The sequence below is a fragment of the Chaetodon auriga genome, chromosome 4 (genome assembly GCF_051107435.1).
Source record: "Chaetodon auriga isolate fChaAug3 chromosome 4, fChaAug3.hap1, whole genome shotgun sequence".
In the NCBI taxonomy this organism is placed as follows: Eukaryota; Metazoa; Chordata; class Actinopteri; order Chaetodontiformes; family Chaetodontidae; genus Chaetodon; species Chaetodon auriga.
The window spans coordinates 7,561,466-7,577,991 of record NC_135077.1 but is presented as its reverse complement, the minus strand read 5'-3'; the positions used below and the strand labels follow the sequence as shown (position 1 = coordinate 7,577,991).

General features: G+C 41.5%; 1 protein-coding gene across 5 annotated transcripts; it reads right to left on the bottom strand.

The window, feature by feature from the left end:
• Positions 1–102: 102 nt before the first annotated feature.
• gne (glucosamine (UDP-N-acetyl)-2-epimerase/N-acetylmannosamine kinase) lies at positions 103–12,817 on the bottom strand. Of its 5 annotated transcripts, none has more exons than XM_076728443.1 (15): positions 10,274–10,329; positions 6,980–7,003; positions 6,802–6,873; positions 6,421–6,569; positions 5,975–6,221; positions 5,365–5,572; positions 5,122–5,274; positions 4,700–4,912; positions 4,306–4,393; positions 3,719–3,929; positions 3,139–3,268; positions 2,831–3,052; positions 2,275–2,457; positions 1,784–1,900; positions 103–1,675 (listed from the first exon to the last, which is right to left on the bottom strand). In XM_076728443.1, exons 3-15 carry the CDS (start codon positions 6,859–6,861, stop codon positions 1,440–1,442), a joined length of 2,217 nt encoding a protein of 738 aa, XP_076584558.1. In that variant the 5' UTR covers positions 6,862–6,873; positions 6,980–7,003; positions 10,274–10,329; the 3' UTR covers positions 103–1,439. The 5 variants fall into 5 exon arrangements, with proteins under 5 accessions (XP_076584558.1, XP_076584555.1, XP_076584559.1 ...); XM_076728440.1 differs by lacking the exon at positions 10,274–10,329 and adding an exon at positions 8,852–9,092; XM_076728444.1 differs by lacking the exons at positions 6,980–7,003; positions 10,274–10,329 and adding an exon at positions 12,669–12,817.
• Between the last annotated feature and the right edge of the window lie 3,709 nt (positions 12,818–16,526).

Here is a 16,526-nt window from a genome sequence, read left to right as displayed (position 1 = left end):
GTTGATACAGGAGAGAATTTGTTACAGAACTGTAACAACTCATTGCTATGTGACTATTTAAAGCAGTTTACATACCAAGAAGACTACTTTTGGAAACCGCAGCTTAGTCAGTTTCTTTACTCTGCTGGACCCACAGAAGTACATTGCAACAAACAGATTTGTTTATCCTCTTCATCGTTCTTACACATAAAAAAACTTTCAACTGAATTGTAACAGATGCTCCTTTTTCTGTGTACATGTCAAACTAAGAAGCTGCAAAGACAACCAAAGAGGTCAACAATATCGTGAACTGGGCTTTTGCAGCAGTGTCACTAGGATTTGTACTCCACAGAAACATCCGTGTCTTCCTCGCTTGACTTAAATAAAGTGTATTTATTTAGACATAAACAAAGAAAATTACAAATTAATTCACCTAAAAATTTCAATTAGCATGTCATGTACAATAAAGCATGTGATGGTACATAAAAACCATGTAAATCTTTTGAAATAAAACACATCTTTAGAAGGCATGAAGAACACTTTCAAATCACAGTCTGTGGTAATAACTTGTTAAAAAAAAATCACCTGATTCAGGCAAAAGATTGACAGGCCTCATTATACTGTAGCAGCTACTAGGCTAAGGCAGTCGCTGCCTTAACATTTCATTAATATGGGTCAGTATAACATCTGAACTATTTTTCATTAACCATTTATTAACCCTAAAGTCTGCAAGACTGCCAGCTGCTCATACCTTCATTTTAAATCACTGACATTTTCTTCAAGCACCTTAAATAATTTAATGTATAACAAAACATGGAAAAGTAACGATAACTGACAGTTATCCATATCTCAAAAATCTAAATTGAAAATGAAAACTTCGTACAAGATTTCAGGAAATCTTAGACAGTATAAGCCATTAGGGAGAAGTGAGAGATTGAGAGGAAGCTACGGAAGAATGTTTCAGTAATATTTTGGTCACATCTGAAACTTTCTGTACTGACAGTCTTTTCCATCCACCTGCATCACATTACCAGTAGTAGTGTAGAGAGGATGAGTCCTACCCTGTCTGGGTAATTTTGGCTTGAAGATCGCTTTAATGTTTACTCAAAAGCTGATGATTAATTGCCAGCCCATCAACAGGACCCATTTTCCGCATTTCCACGTTGGAATCTGGCCACCATCTGGCCTTGTGAAGGCATGACTCTCACAGGCTTGAGAATTAGTATTTTTTTGGACACCACAAGCAATACTTCATTCATAGAGGTAATCAACAAGAAAAAAAAAATTACATTAAAAAAAATGTTTAACTCGAAGTAAACACATGATAGTTTGAAGGCATTGCCACTTTAGCCTTCAAAAAATGAATCCCCTAGATATGCTTACGTATCTATCAGCTACTACTTCCAGTTTTGCAGTCTACTTGTTGGTAGCAGGTCCTTAGTAAATCAGGACTATATCCTTCAACGTATCCTTCTGGTTGCATAATCTAACACCATGCTAGCTGCTCCAAGTAAGGCAGGTTCCTCCAAGTCTGATGTGACAACCTTGATGTTCTGAGCAGAGACGAGGGCTCTCTCAGAGATGATGCGCTGCACTGGGTCCTGGTAGTAAGAGGCCAAGACTCCAGACAGGATCACCATCGCGGGGTTCACTATGTGGAGGATGTTAATGATGCCCACGCCAAGTGCTGTGGAGGCTGTGGAGAGGTGAAGATGAAGACAGATAAAAATTAGATTTTTCTCTTGTTTTAACAGCAGATTAAGAGATTTGTACACGTGTGTGTGTTCTTGCTTTGTGCTCTGACCCTTGTTCAGAACAGCATCAGCTTGGGAGTTCCCCAGTCTGGCTGCGTTGATGAGGTGGGCAGCAGTGACCGGCTCTGAGAGCTTCATATCCATCCCCTCCACCTTCAGCAGGTCCTCTGAAAGGCACATAAAACAGTCAGTTGGGTGTATGTAAATGATGAATGATGGTATGAGAAACATGTGAAAAGGAGCTACATTTAATTAACCTCTTTGCTAGGTTTTCTTCATTCAGCTAGATTTCAAAAAGGTCATACATTCGAAGACTATTTCCATAACAGAACAGTATGTTTTGTCTGTCTATCTACTCTTTGTAGTTTCAGTCAAGGGATTTCTATCTTAAAGTTCAAAAATGGGCAAAGATGCCAAAGGAAGATCAAATCTAAAAGCTGTGTACACATACCATGTTTCAAAGACACAAGTTTCTCAGCTGCTCTCTGAATCTTACAGGTGTATATAGAGCTTCAAGGAATGCACTGTGACTCATGCTCACCGTCGTGTAGCCGCTTGGCCTCTTTCTGCAGGGCCATGCCAGACGCATAGGCCTCTATGCATCCTCTGCTGCCACATGAGCACTCCGGGCCATCTAATGAAACCATGATGTGACCCAGCTCTGCAGCGCAGAAGGTACTGCCATGGATCAGCTCATTCTGATGGATGATCCCTCCTCCAATGCCTACACAAAGAGTGACAATATACTCACTCAGATTGTCAATGCAATTAAGCAACTGATTTAAGTAATTTAAGGACGTCAGTAGAATCATCTTATCAATTATTTTCAAAAAAGGCTGATTTATTATTTATTATAATGATCACAACTTGCTTCAATTCATGATAGATGGCTCTCAGTTTGATACATTCACAACACTGTGACGTACAGTATACTGTGACAGCAGGGAAATCCTTAATAAGTCTAGATATGTCCCCAGAAAGACTAAATCTACCAAATCTACCAGTTTCCAAAAGGACAATTTCATTACATGTAATGCAACCCCGTTCACACTGATAATGAAGGACCAAATAACTGAATGAAAATCCTGACTTCGCACCTGTTCCTGTGATGACAGTGACAAAGTTCTCCACTCCCTTGCCGTGGCCAAACTTCCTCTCAGCCAAAGCAGCACAGTTGCCATCATTATCAACCCAGACGGGTAGGTGTAGGGCATCAGAGATGGGCGTCCTCACGTCCACTGAGGACCACTCCTGGATCAGGTTTGTGGAGTGCAGGACCACACCTTCTTGTGGGTTTACACGCCCGCCCGTTGACACTCCTAAGATGTAGAGGAGCAGCCATCAGATGACAGTACTATAATGAGGTTTGACATTAAGGAATGTACTGTGTTCTTTTTTTTCATACCAACACCGAGTATTCTACAGTTCAGGCAGACTGCATCCTGCATGGCATCCTCGCACATGTTTAGTATGAGCTTCATCCTGGCCTCGAAGGTTTTTGGATTGGGATTAGTATACTTCTTTACTATGTTACCCTGGACGGAGAGGGAGGTAGTGAAAGGGGAAGAAAAGGGAAGAATAGCAGAAGTGAAGACAAGCACGCTGCAAGTTCAATAGCATTTCATTGTCACATACCTAAGAAGAAATTAAAAGAAACATTTAGAGAAGTCTGTGTATATGCAAAATTAATAAAATAAACTTGTAATTCAGAGTTAATTAATAATGATTACTGCAAAATTGGATCATAACGAAGACAGTATGTGTAAGAAAATTAGTGCTTGTAAATGATTTATTTAGCCCGTCTTGTCCTTTTTGAGGTTTTATTGTTATAATTTGAATCATAGCTTTACTGACACCCACTTGACAGACGAGTGAAACAAATTACTTTGATGAGGAGGGACACCTAGCACTGTGATAAATACTGTCGGCTCACAAAAATGGAGTGACAGCCATGTCAAAAGGATTACAGAGTCTATGCAGCGTACCCTCATGCAGACAATGGCCACTCTGAGGTTGGTTCCTCCCAGGTCAACAGACAGAGCACTCTGCGTCTCCAGGATGTGATCAATGTCCTGGGAGATGGAGTCTTTCACTGGGGGGAAACAGAAAGTCTTCTGGAGGGGCTCATCCAGGTCAATGCTACGTAAAAACTTCAGAATACGAGGCACTGCGTTGCCATCACCATAAATCTTGGAGCTGATGGGAAGCAGAAATACACCTGTGTTCATATCAGTCATCATATTCACTCACATCATATGCCACATTTACGGCAAGCCAACCAATTACCCAATTACAGTCCAAGAAAATGTCAAGTCAGCAAAATCCTCAAAATGCAAATATTTTTACATTTGAAATGTACCTAAAGAGCTCTCATTGAATAAACACTAGTCCTGATGCAACAATATTACAAGTGTCCACATGCCAGTGTTGGACAGGGAAATCAGGATGGAAAAGCAGAGCTGAGCCTGATTCAGTTACAGAAATCACATTACTTATTATCAGATTATTATTTCTCAGTACAAACTGGAGGAGAAAGGGCCAGTGAGACAGACGGGGAGTACAGTGCTCATACCAGGGGTATCTCTTTCCAAACTGCAGCTCCAGAGCGTGGTAGATCTTATTCTGTGTGTCAGCATCTCTGACATGTAAAACATTTTCACCTGGCAGAGAGAAAAACATTCATTTCATGAGTTTATGTTTGCTTTGGATTTTTAATATGAGGAAATTCATCTAAACAACTTAACAGTATTTTTGTTTACAGCCTTCAAAGCTGTTCTACAAATTCTAAAACCTTCGCTGTTCGTTCCCAGTGGCAATGGTCAAGTATGCACACAATCATTTAGTTCAAAATGTTAGAAATACACATTTCATAGTACTTAAATAAGCTCTGTAACCAAATGTATAAACACCTTCTGCAGAGCTGCAGAGCAAGTGACAACTACAGCAAAGGCAGATGGTAAACCTACCCGTTTCTCTGCCAGTTTGCCTTGTTCCCAGATTAATAACAGGCGTGCCGAAGGCTCCGGCCTCTCGTACCCCACAGCTGCTGTTGCCGATCATGCAGCCGGCGTGGCACACCAGCTGGATGAACTGCTCAAAGGGAATGTGCTTCACTGCCCGGAAGTTGGGGTGCTGCTCGATGCCCTTCTTTCGCATCACGCGCACCATCTCCTTACTTCCTGTTTAAACAGGTAAGGGCCGGTCAAGTGACGTAGATCCATCATGAATTCAATTAATAAAATTGCTTTCTTGTTTACGACAACCTCTAATCCAAAAATGCCGTAATCATTGTGATCCTAATTTCACTTTGACAAAACACTCTCACACAGAGGAAAACGGACCCTGGAAAAACAAGAAGGAAATAAAGTGACCAGAATGGGAAACTAACCTGCATCAATGTTAGGGAAGAGGATGAGGGTCGTTTTGTTGAAGGAGAGCAGGGCGTCCAGCATCAGCCCATAGATCTTAATGGATTGCTGGATGTCAGTGGTAACTGGGTGCTGCAAAGCCACAATATAGTCACGCTTCTGCACCTTGTCACCTGCAACATGAATAAACACCCCATGCATGAAATACAAACATTCTCTGATGTCGCGCTATATTTGTGTCTCATAGCTGTCTCACCACATACCCAGCCAGCTTTTGATGATATCCATGTAGTCCTCTCTGTGGTGACTTGACAGCAGCTTATCATATGAAGGGCAGCCAGCCAGCAGGATGCGGGAGTGGTCCTCACACATGGCGATGAGGTGCTGCTCTGCCATGCGTGTGCAGCAGGCGTGGTAATGGGCCAGTTTACTGATGGCGTGGCGGATTGAGTCATCGATTGTCCCACTCACCTGGGAAAGGGAACAAAGGAGAGATGCTTTATGCTATTTGTCATTTGGTAACAATTACTACAATGTTCTTGCACAACCCAAAATCTTACAGGTACATCAAAAGAAAAAAAAAACCTCTGTCAATCGCCTGTCATTTAAATCTTTTTTTTATGGAATTAAGGACAATATGTCCTATGTTTGCAACATGGGACCAACAAAAAAAAAAAGAGGTGTGCTTATGCAGGCTTGAACCAACCAATTTCAATCAACGACATCATGACATCCACCCATCAATCAATCTTCAACTCTTGCACATGGCAATACCTCATGATATGGGAGGTTAATACTCTTGATATCTTCAAACAGAATACATACTCTGTGTAGTGCAACATCAAATCATATATTCAAGCCCAGCCTCCTCACCTCTCCTCCCTCCAGGTGAAGTATTCTAATGTTCATCAGCGCTGCGGCAGTAGCTAGTGCCAGCGCGTCGAAACGGTCACCATGCACGACCAGGATGTCTGGGCGCAGCCTCTGTAGGACATCAGGGAGTTTCACAAGTGCCAGCCCGACACTCTCCACCATAGCTGCCTCATCCTCTCCTCTCACAATGGTGTGGAGCTTGGAGCCGATGTCAAAGTCATCCTGCTCGATCATACGAAATGTGTTCCTGCAGAGTGGGAAGTAAGACAAATGAAAGGGAGTCAAGGAGTAGATTTTCATAATGAAGACAGATCTAAACACGACTGAACACCTGTGGGCGATTACAAATTATGCTGTGTTTATGACAATTTATACACTACTTCACTGTTTTGGGACATCTGCAACAAGGCTTTCTAGATAGATGCTGCTGCGCCACTTGGTCTTACCCGTAGTCATCTATGAGGTGGGAGCCCAGCACCACGACTTCCAGTTCAAACTCGTCAGGGTGGGATTTTAGGCCAAACATGATGGGGGCCAGCTTGGAGTAGTCCGCTCTGTTGCATGTTGCCACGCACACTCTCAGCTTCTTCTCACACTACATCAAATGAAGGTGTAAATGTCACACAAGCACACGCACACACAAACACACAGAAAACGTTAGCTGATTTAAATTTAGCATGCACAATACATACATTATAATACTGAATGTCTGATATCATCTTCATGTATAAATGCTTCATATAATATGCATTCATGCTTCTATTCAACTACAGAATGATAATGTCATAAATAAATAAACTCTTATTTTCACAGAGTCCAAGTCACACCTGATTCTGCTCCTCTGTCCTTTTCCTGTCCATCTTTCCTCTCCCCCTTTGCATTCTCATATAGTAAAGCTCCTGAAAAACAAGGACAAAACCGAGTGTGAGATGCAGTAATGAGTTGGTAAAGCAAAATATTATCCATTATTTTAAATACCCTAACCCACCCACAGGTCATACTCACTTGGGCCTTCCAAATATTCAGATGCTGTAGCATGAAAACACAACAAAACTACACTAAAAATGTTTTGTATTTTACATGAAGAACACATGCTGACACATTTTTCCAGAGGTGGGAAACATGCTGTAGGACAGTGCTTTGCAAGGCAAGGCAAAGGTCAAACTCTAACTGGTGCCGGGGTATTTTTTTTGGTGATGTTGGCTTCCCTCATTAAAAAAACAATCCCCCTCCTACAAATCCTTGCTGCCATCTGCTGCTGTGAATACGTTATGACAGTTGCTTTTTCCCCAAACAAGCAATCTAAATCTTGTTTATTAGTATAAGACAACACCAATTTTGAGGTGTCTTTTCCAGACAACATGCAGATTTAGAGTATATATTTGGGCCAATGTGGTAAATAACAGAGACCTCAAATTCCAGAGTGGATTGAGGGCAAGGAATTCACAAACTCCTGAGGTTAGATTTCACCACTTACTGTGCATTTGCACTTCTGGGAATGGAGGGGTCATTGACATCAGAATGAGCTAACAAACAAGGATTAAAAGGAAAAAAAACAAAACAAAACACCACAGGGTTCCCACTGTGGCACAGTTTAATTCCTTCATGTTTTCCATGCCGTGATCCACTGCTTACCACAGGCCATACTGCTTGTAATATTGTCCATTTCTACTTAAAATGCTGTTATGAGAGCCATGGAAAGTGCTTTATTATTCCCACTGCCTGCATTTCATATTTTAATCATCCATTTGACCGGTGCAAATACAAACTAAATGAAAGGTAAAAGTAGAATCATTAGCCACTGAGAATGTTTGCCAAATCAAAAACCAAGGCACGGGGTATAACTCAGAGAGGGGACGAGGGCGGAAAAAAAGAAATATTAAGTTAATCAACATAGAAAAAATAAAATTGCCATCAAAGAAGAACAGCTCAACTGTAGGAATCGCAATGAGAAATTTCCAGCATCTTCCAAAATGTTTCAAGTGGATCAAAACTGGAACATAGGATTCACCTTTGCAAAAAAAAAAAAAAAAAATGCTGACGTTCAATTAACAGAAGTTTGTTTACATACTATCTCACTGGCCAAGCTAACCACCACCAATCAGCACGAGCCAACCCAGCATAATCTGTCTATGAAGGCTTTTTCTTTCCTGTTCAATAATTAACTAATATTATTGACTGCTAACAGGAAAGTGACTTTCAGCCGGGCTTTATGACTTCTTCTCTGTCACTGACACACTGATAAGGAAATGTGGTTGAAATGTTTAATACACCACGTTGTGCCAGCATTCTTTCATTTAGCGTGTGGGCTGATGTTTCCCCCAGTTATGGTCTTGAAAAAGCACCGCTGCTTAGTTTCAGTGTAGTTCATGTTTCAAAAGAAGAAACATGAAACTCACAGATGGGCTACAGGAGGGTTCGGACAGTACTTTGACAGCGTGTCTGAAAACATGGAAATTCATGTACAGCCTAAAATCAACAGCAGCAGCAGCAACATCTTTGAAGGTGAAACAGAACCGAGAACTGAAAACACGAGAAACACACGACTCAGTCCTGGCTGGCTGTACTCTCATGTGCCAGGTCATACAAAAAAAAAAAATGCTCTTGCACTAAATCCTGTGATTTACCCTGAATCTCATTCAGCCCTCCGTGACTCCTATTCAAGCATCACAAGACAGCATCAGCAGCCAGTGTTAGAGTATGGGGGCAGGGACACATGCAGAAAGGCAGGGATGACACAGCAGCAGAGCAAGACAGAAATACTGTACAGACAGAAGAAAAGAGAGGTAATGACAGACAGTAAGAAAGAAAGGAAGGATATGAAGGCAAATAGGAAAAATATGTGAGAGAGGGGAAAAAAATCATCATCTGACTCACATGTGGGTTTATGCATAGAGAACCCGGATGCTTTTCCATCCCACGACTCTGGATTCTCAGCTAAAATCAGAATCACCCTCTGTTCTTTTTTTCTTTTTATTTCTGCCGTTAGCCCGAGAGCACGATTCAATGGACGGACGCAGGGCATGCGCAAGCCAGCAAAAGGCAGAGGAAGAGAGAAAGGAAGGGAGAGAGGAGGGGTGACACAGACATTCAGCCGGGGGAGGGGCTGGGCTGCTTTGGATTAAAGCTGCCGATTGGCTGAGTGCAGGGAAGAAAAGAACATGTCTCCACGTCCATGTGACATGACAAATGTCAGAAACAATATGCTTCAGATGAATCTGGAGACTTTCAGAAAATAATTTGTAACATTTCCATGTGATCCTCATCTTGACCAATCATGTGTGGCTTGAACAGGAAAAAAAACAAAGCCGCTCTGGCTCCCAGGCAGAACAAAAAGAAACCTAAATTATGCCTCTTGCATCTAATCGACAAGCTTGTGCCAAGAACAGACTACACGATTCTAGTCAGATTTTGAGATGATTTTTGTGGCGAATGAAAGCACCATGGCCGATCTTGAACAACAATCGGGTATCTTTACCCATGTAGGTCTGACATGCCAAACGACCTGTCATGCAGCATCTGGGGCGCCCCATGACACCGTGATGAAAAGTCCAGCATGTCAGAATGTTTTTGTCTGGACACGCCTGGTGTGACATCTCCCAAGACGTGTTCATGAGAATTTACCAATCAGGTGCTCTCTCCAGAGTGCAGTCAAGTAACCATTGCGAGGAGGAGGAGGAGGAGGAGGAAGAGGAGGAGGAGGGATGCTGAGGTTGCTGCTGTGAGGTGGGACAACGACAGGGAGGAGAAGTTCCCTTGTGCGATTCATCGCTAAACAGAAGTCGCTTTAATTCCCATAACGATGGATTTTGTCCTGCTTGTCCTGTTCTTATTACCAAGTCAAGTTTGAATTTGCACATTTGAGCTCCATTGTTTCCATTACTGCAGTTCTTCACTTATCAAATCTTTGTATTTATCTTGTTATAACCTGATGAAGCACCGAGTACTGTTGCTCATGCCAATGTTACTGAAAAAAATTCTCAGCCGTAAAATTGTGTGGGCCGGGTGTACAGTCATCCCTTTAGTTTGGTTAATTATCCCAGCTACAGTCAGTCTCTGTCCAGGCCTGCACACAACAACACCAACACAGACAAGCCTCACCCCTCTAACAGACTGTACCATTGGCATGTCTTCACCTCACTGGTCAGAACAACCTCAGTCTTAAGCAACCCTAAATGCATCTTGTGCAGACAGTTGTAGCCAAAGTTCAAATGATAACAAAGCTATAAAAACAATGCAGTCTACCATGACCGATTCCCAGGAGTTCAATGACTCACCATTACTAAGAGATCTCTTTACCTTAGAAGTTCAAGGGCCTACAGGCTTCTGCTTTCCACAGCTTACCAATAGAGTCCAAGGTACCGTTGTCATGTTCTTTTCCAAAGTTACTAATGTCAGACAAATGAAAACAATAAAGTCAAAGACATGGATTGATGCTGCATTAACTATTAATTCAAACGAAAAAGCACAGTGACATTCGCATTAATGCAAAATACAAAAATAAAATTCAGTCTTGAAGGCCTTAAAGGCAGGAAGTCTGTTTTCATGTCTTGAGGGGAATTCTTCCTGCTGAGCTCTCTAAAGCAGTCATGTAAAACAAGCACAGTCTTGAGCGTCGCCCTTAGGCCAAGATGTTTACGTTCACTTTGAAGAAGAGCTAGAAGCGCCTTGACTATGCTAATTGCTATGTGGCTTTCTTGGCAGCGCTACTATTTTTAACTCATTAGTCAAAAATTAGATATGCATTGATTAATTGGCAGGTGACAGGAATCTGAGGGTTTTCAGCATGATCGAACATCACTGGTGACCAGCCAATCAGAGTCAGGTGTGTCCAACTTTGTGCCAGTCAAATTTACACAGGCACCTCACGTGTTAGACAAATATTTTCAGTTGGATTTTATTTAAAATAGAACTTACGTCCAGTAACCTGGAAGACTTTCTTTTGAGATTTGAGGTTGAGAAGGTCCTGTAACATGGTGTAGTTTGGGAGTTATTCCATAACCCTGATATTTTGAGAATATTTGTGCGTGCCGTCAATTCTAGTTCTTGGAAAGAAAGAAAGTCAAAATCGGCAGGTCAGACTTTAAAAAAATTGAAAATCAGACTCGAACAATTGGTGCATCTCTATCAAAAATGAAATTAATCATAGACTTGGTTAACTACCCTCTGTGTTGACACAGCTGTGACATCCTGGTTCACAGAGGACACAGAATGAACTTTGTCCTTAACCTGCGTCTCCGCAGGACTATCATCAAATCAAAGAGACCATAAAATACACACGGTAGACTTGCTTGACAACCAACATGTGCGATCGTAAAATTGTCTTCAGAGACATTGACCCAATGTATAAATAGTCTTAAAAAAATTCCCTGTTAAACAGCTTATACAATTTCCAGTACTGTTACAGTGGACTAGTCATAGTTATCACTTCCTTTCCTCACACAACATTTTATGTCTAACTTGCAGGACTGATATCTGCTTTAGGCTTGGCTTTCACATAACAACCAAGCATCATAAACTCTGATAATGGGCAGATACATGATGAAAGCGTCTCACATGCCTGGTAATGAGACACTGCCATCTAATGTCCTTTATAAGGAAACAACTACTTGTCCTGTGGGTGCATTTGCTCATCTTAATATTTACATGAAACAGTCCACTTGTCTCTTGTCCGTACAGTCCAGGCGCAGTCAGATATGTGTAGCTAGCTGACCTTTATCAAAATGAAGTGGATTTATTTTAATGGGACTGTGGGTACATCTCCTTGCCATTTAGTCGCCAACAAACTGTTCTGTGTAGCCACAAAAGTTTGTTATCTTGAGTTTCAGTTTGCAACCATTTTCACCCAAATCATTTCTTTAAAGTTTCAGCAGCTTACAACTAGCAGCTGAAGGCAACACTAGGGCCATTTGCATTGATATCTTCACGAACTTCAGCGAACATTAACTGAGAAGACTTCCTGGGAAGCGAACAATTCAAACTCTCCTCGTTCGTCGCGGTGGAACTTAACGCTAGCAAGCCAGTGACATGTGACATCTTTAAGTACGCAGCCAACAAATTCAGTGACGATATGCCAAGCAGCATTTCTTCTCAGTTTGCATCTGTAATCCTGAAGGCCAGGACAATAGAAGAAAGGGTTCCTAGAAAGTGCAAGCGTATGAGCTCCACACACATTCATCCACCGAGGAGAACAATAAACACTAAACATTACGTCCCACTCCACCACCCCGTCACATTCTCCTTATACGCACAGCGAGGCCAGTTTGGCCCTGATGTGCATAAAGTTAAAAGTAAATGAACTTGTGCAAATTGTGATTTTCGCGTCGGCTGGTTCGCCTGGAATCCCACAATGCTTTGCGAAGCGATTCGCTCCGCTATCATAGAAAATATATGGGAAGCGAAGTTCGCTTCACGCCGTAGCACCGTCAGTAGATAACGGTAATTAGGAGTACCTACAAAGTTGTGCTGTGAACAGCAAGCACGTCGACGAGTCTGACGATGAATAGTACGACTGCTAACACCATCATGTCGACATCAATGCAGTGTTATATTACTAGTCTTTTGGACACCTTGACCGAATTACGTTATGCAGTGGCGCAGCCCGCAAAGTTAGCTAACGCTAGCTGCTGACCTGAAGTTACCAACAGCAACCATTTTGTTATAATGTTGTGGATTTCCATGTAACGACACTTACCTTGAACTATGCGGAGACGCTGCTTTCATCTCATGCTTCACGTATTTCCTTTCTTCTTCGGAGTTTCCGCTGGTTAACGTTTCCAGTCAACCTTATTGAGCATCTGGGAAACCACACGAGGGGCTTTTGCGGAGACCAAAACCGGATGTGCCTGACTTGGACCTTCATAATAAAATAAAAAAAAAATATATATATTTATTATTTTACTCTCTCTCTCTCTCTCTCTCTCTCTCTCTCTCTCTCTCTCTCTCTCTCTCTCTCTCTCTCTCTGTGTGTGTGTGTGTGTGTGTGTGTGTGGTGGCGGGGATAATGACACAGGGGATCATCCCAAAATACACTTCTCTTGCCTCTCTCCAGTCATCCTTCAGTGCATGCTTCCTTCAGGGCACAGTGCCACAAAATCCATAAAATTTCTAAAATATAGCCACACACACCCCAAACCCATACACATAAGAATATTGACAACATTAATTGATGAGCCATCATTTTCTCTCTCTCTCTCGCTGTCTCCTTTTGGTCCAACCTCGAATGTATTGATGTATTTTGTAATTTCTTAATCCACTACATTTATTTCACAGCTATAGTTAGTTATAGCATACAAAATACAGTTATAAAATCAGTCAGTAAAGTAGAATAGATTAAGTACTGCAATATAAATATAGATTTTTTTGCACTGTTGTAATGCTACTTTTACTGACAGTAATTAAAGGATGTGAACATTTCTGTCTCATAGCATTTATTTCCTTGAGCGCTGGACGGAAGTGGTATTACTGTACGTTGGCAAGCTTTATGGGACTGCAGGCCAGCTGTCCACAAAACGTGGCATTCCAGCAAAAATGCTGAAAACAATGAAAATGCGAAATACATAAGCTATATATATTTAAATACAGTATACCAGAATATGCACCCCTGTGTATGTGTGTGTGAGAGAGAGCTGGTAGTACACCGTGAGGCATAGTCAAATGTCTAATCTGCAGAGGAAACACAGATCAAACAAATCAGTATATTAGCACATTTGTTTAGGACAAATGAGCAGATTCTGTTGATAAAACGTTTTATCATGCACTACCAGATGTTCTTAATTTTGGAGGTGTTCTAGCTTGTTAAATGTGTTTTAATACAGAGTAAATCATTGCAGTATAGACTGAATACATGAAGTACATACATGTACTGAGTCTAAAAAACTCTTGGCAACAGGTTACACTGATGTGACCTAGAAGAAAAGCTTTTTTACTTTTGAGCATGAGCCCAGTGTGCTGTGGACAAACACTATCAAACAGTGGTCAAAAAGTGAGTTTCTAAGCAGCACCAGTGCAGAGTAGTAACCACACAGCAGTGATGGAGGTGGCAACATTCTGTCTCAGCTGCAGCCTCCATAGTGGATGCTGCTATTTTATAACTGTGCTGCATTGCAGGGCTATTTCCCCCACAACCATGGCTGCTGTTGCATAAGAACTGACGGCATCATGGTGGATTTTAAGGAGCCCTGAGAGGGAGAGGGCGGAGGAGGCTTGGGTGGGATTTGCCTGAGGAAAAAAGAAAAGTTAGGAAAGAATGAAAAAAGTTTTTTGGAAGGACTGCGAACTGAGGTGGAAAGTGAAGCGGAGAAAGAAAGAAAGAATGAAAGAAAGAAAAAAGAATGAAAGGATGAATGAAAGAAAGATAGCAGAGCACTGACAGCTCGATTGTTGGCTGTGCCTGGAGGTAGGGCAGACATGTGGTAAGGGGGTGGGGGTGGCCCAGGGGATGAGTCACAGTGAAGGAGTGTGTGTGTGTGTGTGTGTGTGTGTGTGTGTGTGTGTGTGTGTGTGTTTCAGAGAGAGACAGAGAGACGCAGTAGGACGTGCATAGAGACTGAAATGCACTTACTTTATCTCCCTCTCCGCTCTCCTTCCACTCAACCCTGAAATATCACGAAAACATTTCTATATATATATATAAATATATTTGTGTGTGTGCATGTGTGTGTGTTGACGTGTATTACTCATGTTGTGGGGACAAGAATCTGTTTGTGACACATTTCAGGGACTCGTCTTTTCAAACCACAAGTCCCTAGAACATAAATCATTCAATCTTAGAGTGAAGACATTTGGGTTAGGGTTAGGGTAAGGTTAGGTTCGGGTTCAGGTGAAGGTAAGGGTTAGGGTAAAGCAAATCTGGGGAAGTCTGGAGGGATACTCTTGTTTCGGGCAGTGCGGTGGGGCCCAGCACTCTGTGTCACAACTTTTAGCAGTGATGTTTCACTGCGGGACTGGCTGCTGTCTCTGCTGACATGTTCACTTGCCGTAAACGGCACATCCCTCCAGTCAATGTGACTGATATTATTCAGCCAAAATAAGTTTTTCTTTATCAACAAACTGCCATTTGTAACAAACTGTGAAATGAATTACTTTCTAATGTCTACGGACTCTGTGAGTCCTATAAACCCATAGCTTACTCCGTCATGGATATATGGACACTATGTCATCATGGCAACATTTGTGTGCACACGCGTGAGTCAATACATAGAGCAGACATCATACTTAAACCACAGCTTCTCCTTCACAGCTGTTGATCAGATTAGATTTTGTAGCACCTTACTGTATAAAATGACTGTAAAATCATTGTCAAAACAAATACTCTAAAGACTGTTTAATTATTTATGATAGTACATATGTGCTATTACAAATGTATTATTACCTGATATTACCTTCACAAGTGTGGCCAGCGGTGCTTGTGGTGTCATGGTAGTTGTGTCAGATCTTCTGGCAGATCAAGTGCCTCTTGTTTAGGGTTGATGTCTGTATGATGTATCCTTTATTCTGTAGTTCACTGCAGGTTTCCTCTACTGATTTGTGGTCTTACTGCTGCTGTCATGAAGTGCAAGACTAGTTTCATTGCACAAACAGCTAAGTTTTCATGTTTTTTCATATGTGTTACTTGGTGTACGCTAGTCCTTGAAAGCATTGTGCTGCGCTATCCTTTATTAGCTTATACTGACCACCTGAATACATTATTCTACCCTGCAATGGGTTAAATGACTAAAGTATGGCCCTCTCTTCCCCAGACGTCCATGGAATCAGTTTCACAGCAGCTGTGGAGGGACAGCGAAAGAACTGAGCCTTTCTAATGCATTAAAACAGAAAATGTAACCAGAGGGCTCAGCTGCACTCAATGGGCTGCTCTGTGGTGCAGTCATGTTGTCTGATTTGAGATTACATTCAAAATATGTAACTGATGATATTTCAATGCTTCACATATTACCATGTTTTCATATTTTGCAGTGTTTTTACGTAACTATTGACCATTAAGCAATATCTGCTGTCAAGATCATGGGAGAGAAAGGAAAAAAAGAAAGTTGGAAAGTGTGTGACACATCGTGTATACACTCGAGAGTCAACAACTTGTTACTAAGTCATGTGGTTTTGTCATAAAATCTGCCACTCAGGTCATGGTGCCAGTCTCACAGTCCAGGTCTCAAAGTCATTTTGATGATTTCTGTTTTCTGAAATACAAGCAGTATCAACAAATGTCAATTCAGTTAATTTTATGCAATTTTTTTTTTTTTTTGAAGATTTCTAGATCACATTTCTGGGGCCTAAGTGACAGCAAAACAATGAGTGATGGCTGACAGTTGTGTTGAAACGAAATAATTCTCATCTTTTAGGGAATATTGGTCCTTATGTATTGTTTAATCTTTTCTGATACGACTCCAACATCAAATTTAAACCCACATAGCATAAGGTACATCAAATACCTTATCTTACCATGTCCAATTGATGCAAAGTATCAGTACCCCCATTCTACAATTGTGCTCATGTGATGCAGAATACCCACCAGGCATTTCTTCCTCATTCTCACTACGTCTCTCTCGCTCTC

Excerpts from the sequence above, each read along its gene's own strand:
- gne (XM_076728440.1), bottom strand. The coding sequence starts at position 8,890 with ATGGAAAAGCATCCGGGTTCTCTATGCATAAACCCACAT. Across the intron at positions 7,004-8,851 it reads CTCTATGCATAAACCCACAT|CATCTGAATATTTGGAAGGC; the intron begins GTGAGTCAGATG and ends TTCATGCTACAG. Across the intron at positions 4,913-5,121 it reads CTTCCCTAACATTGATGCAG|GAAGTAAGGAGATGGTGCGC; the intron begins GTTAGTTTCCCA and ends CTGTTTAAACAG.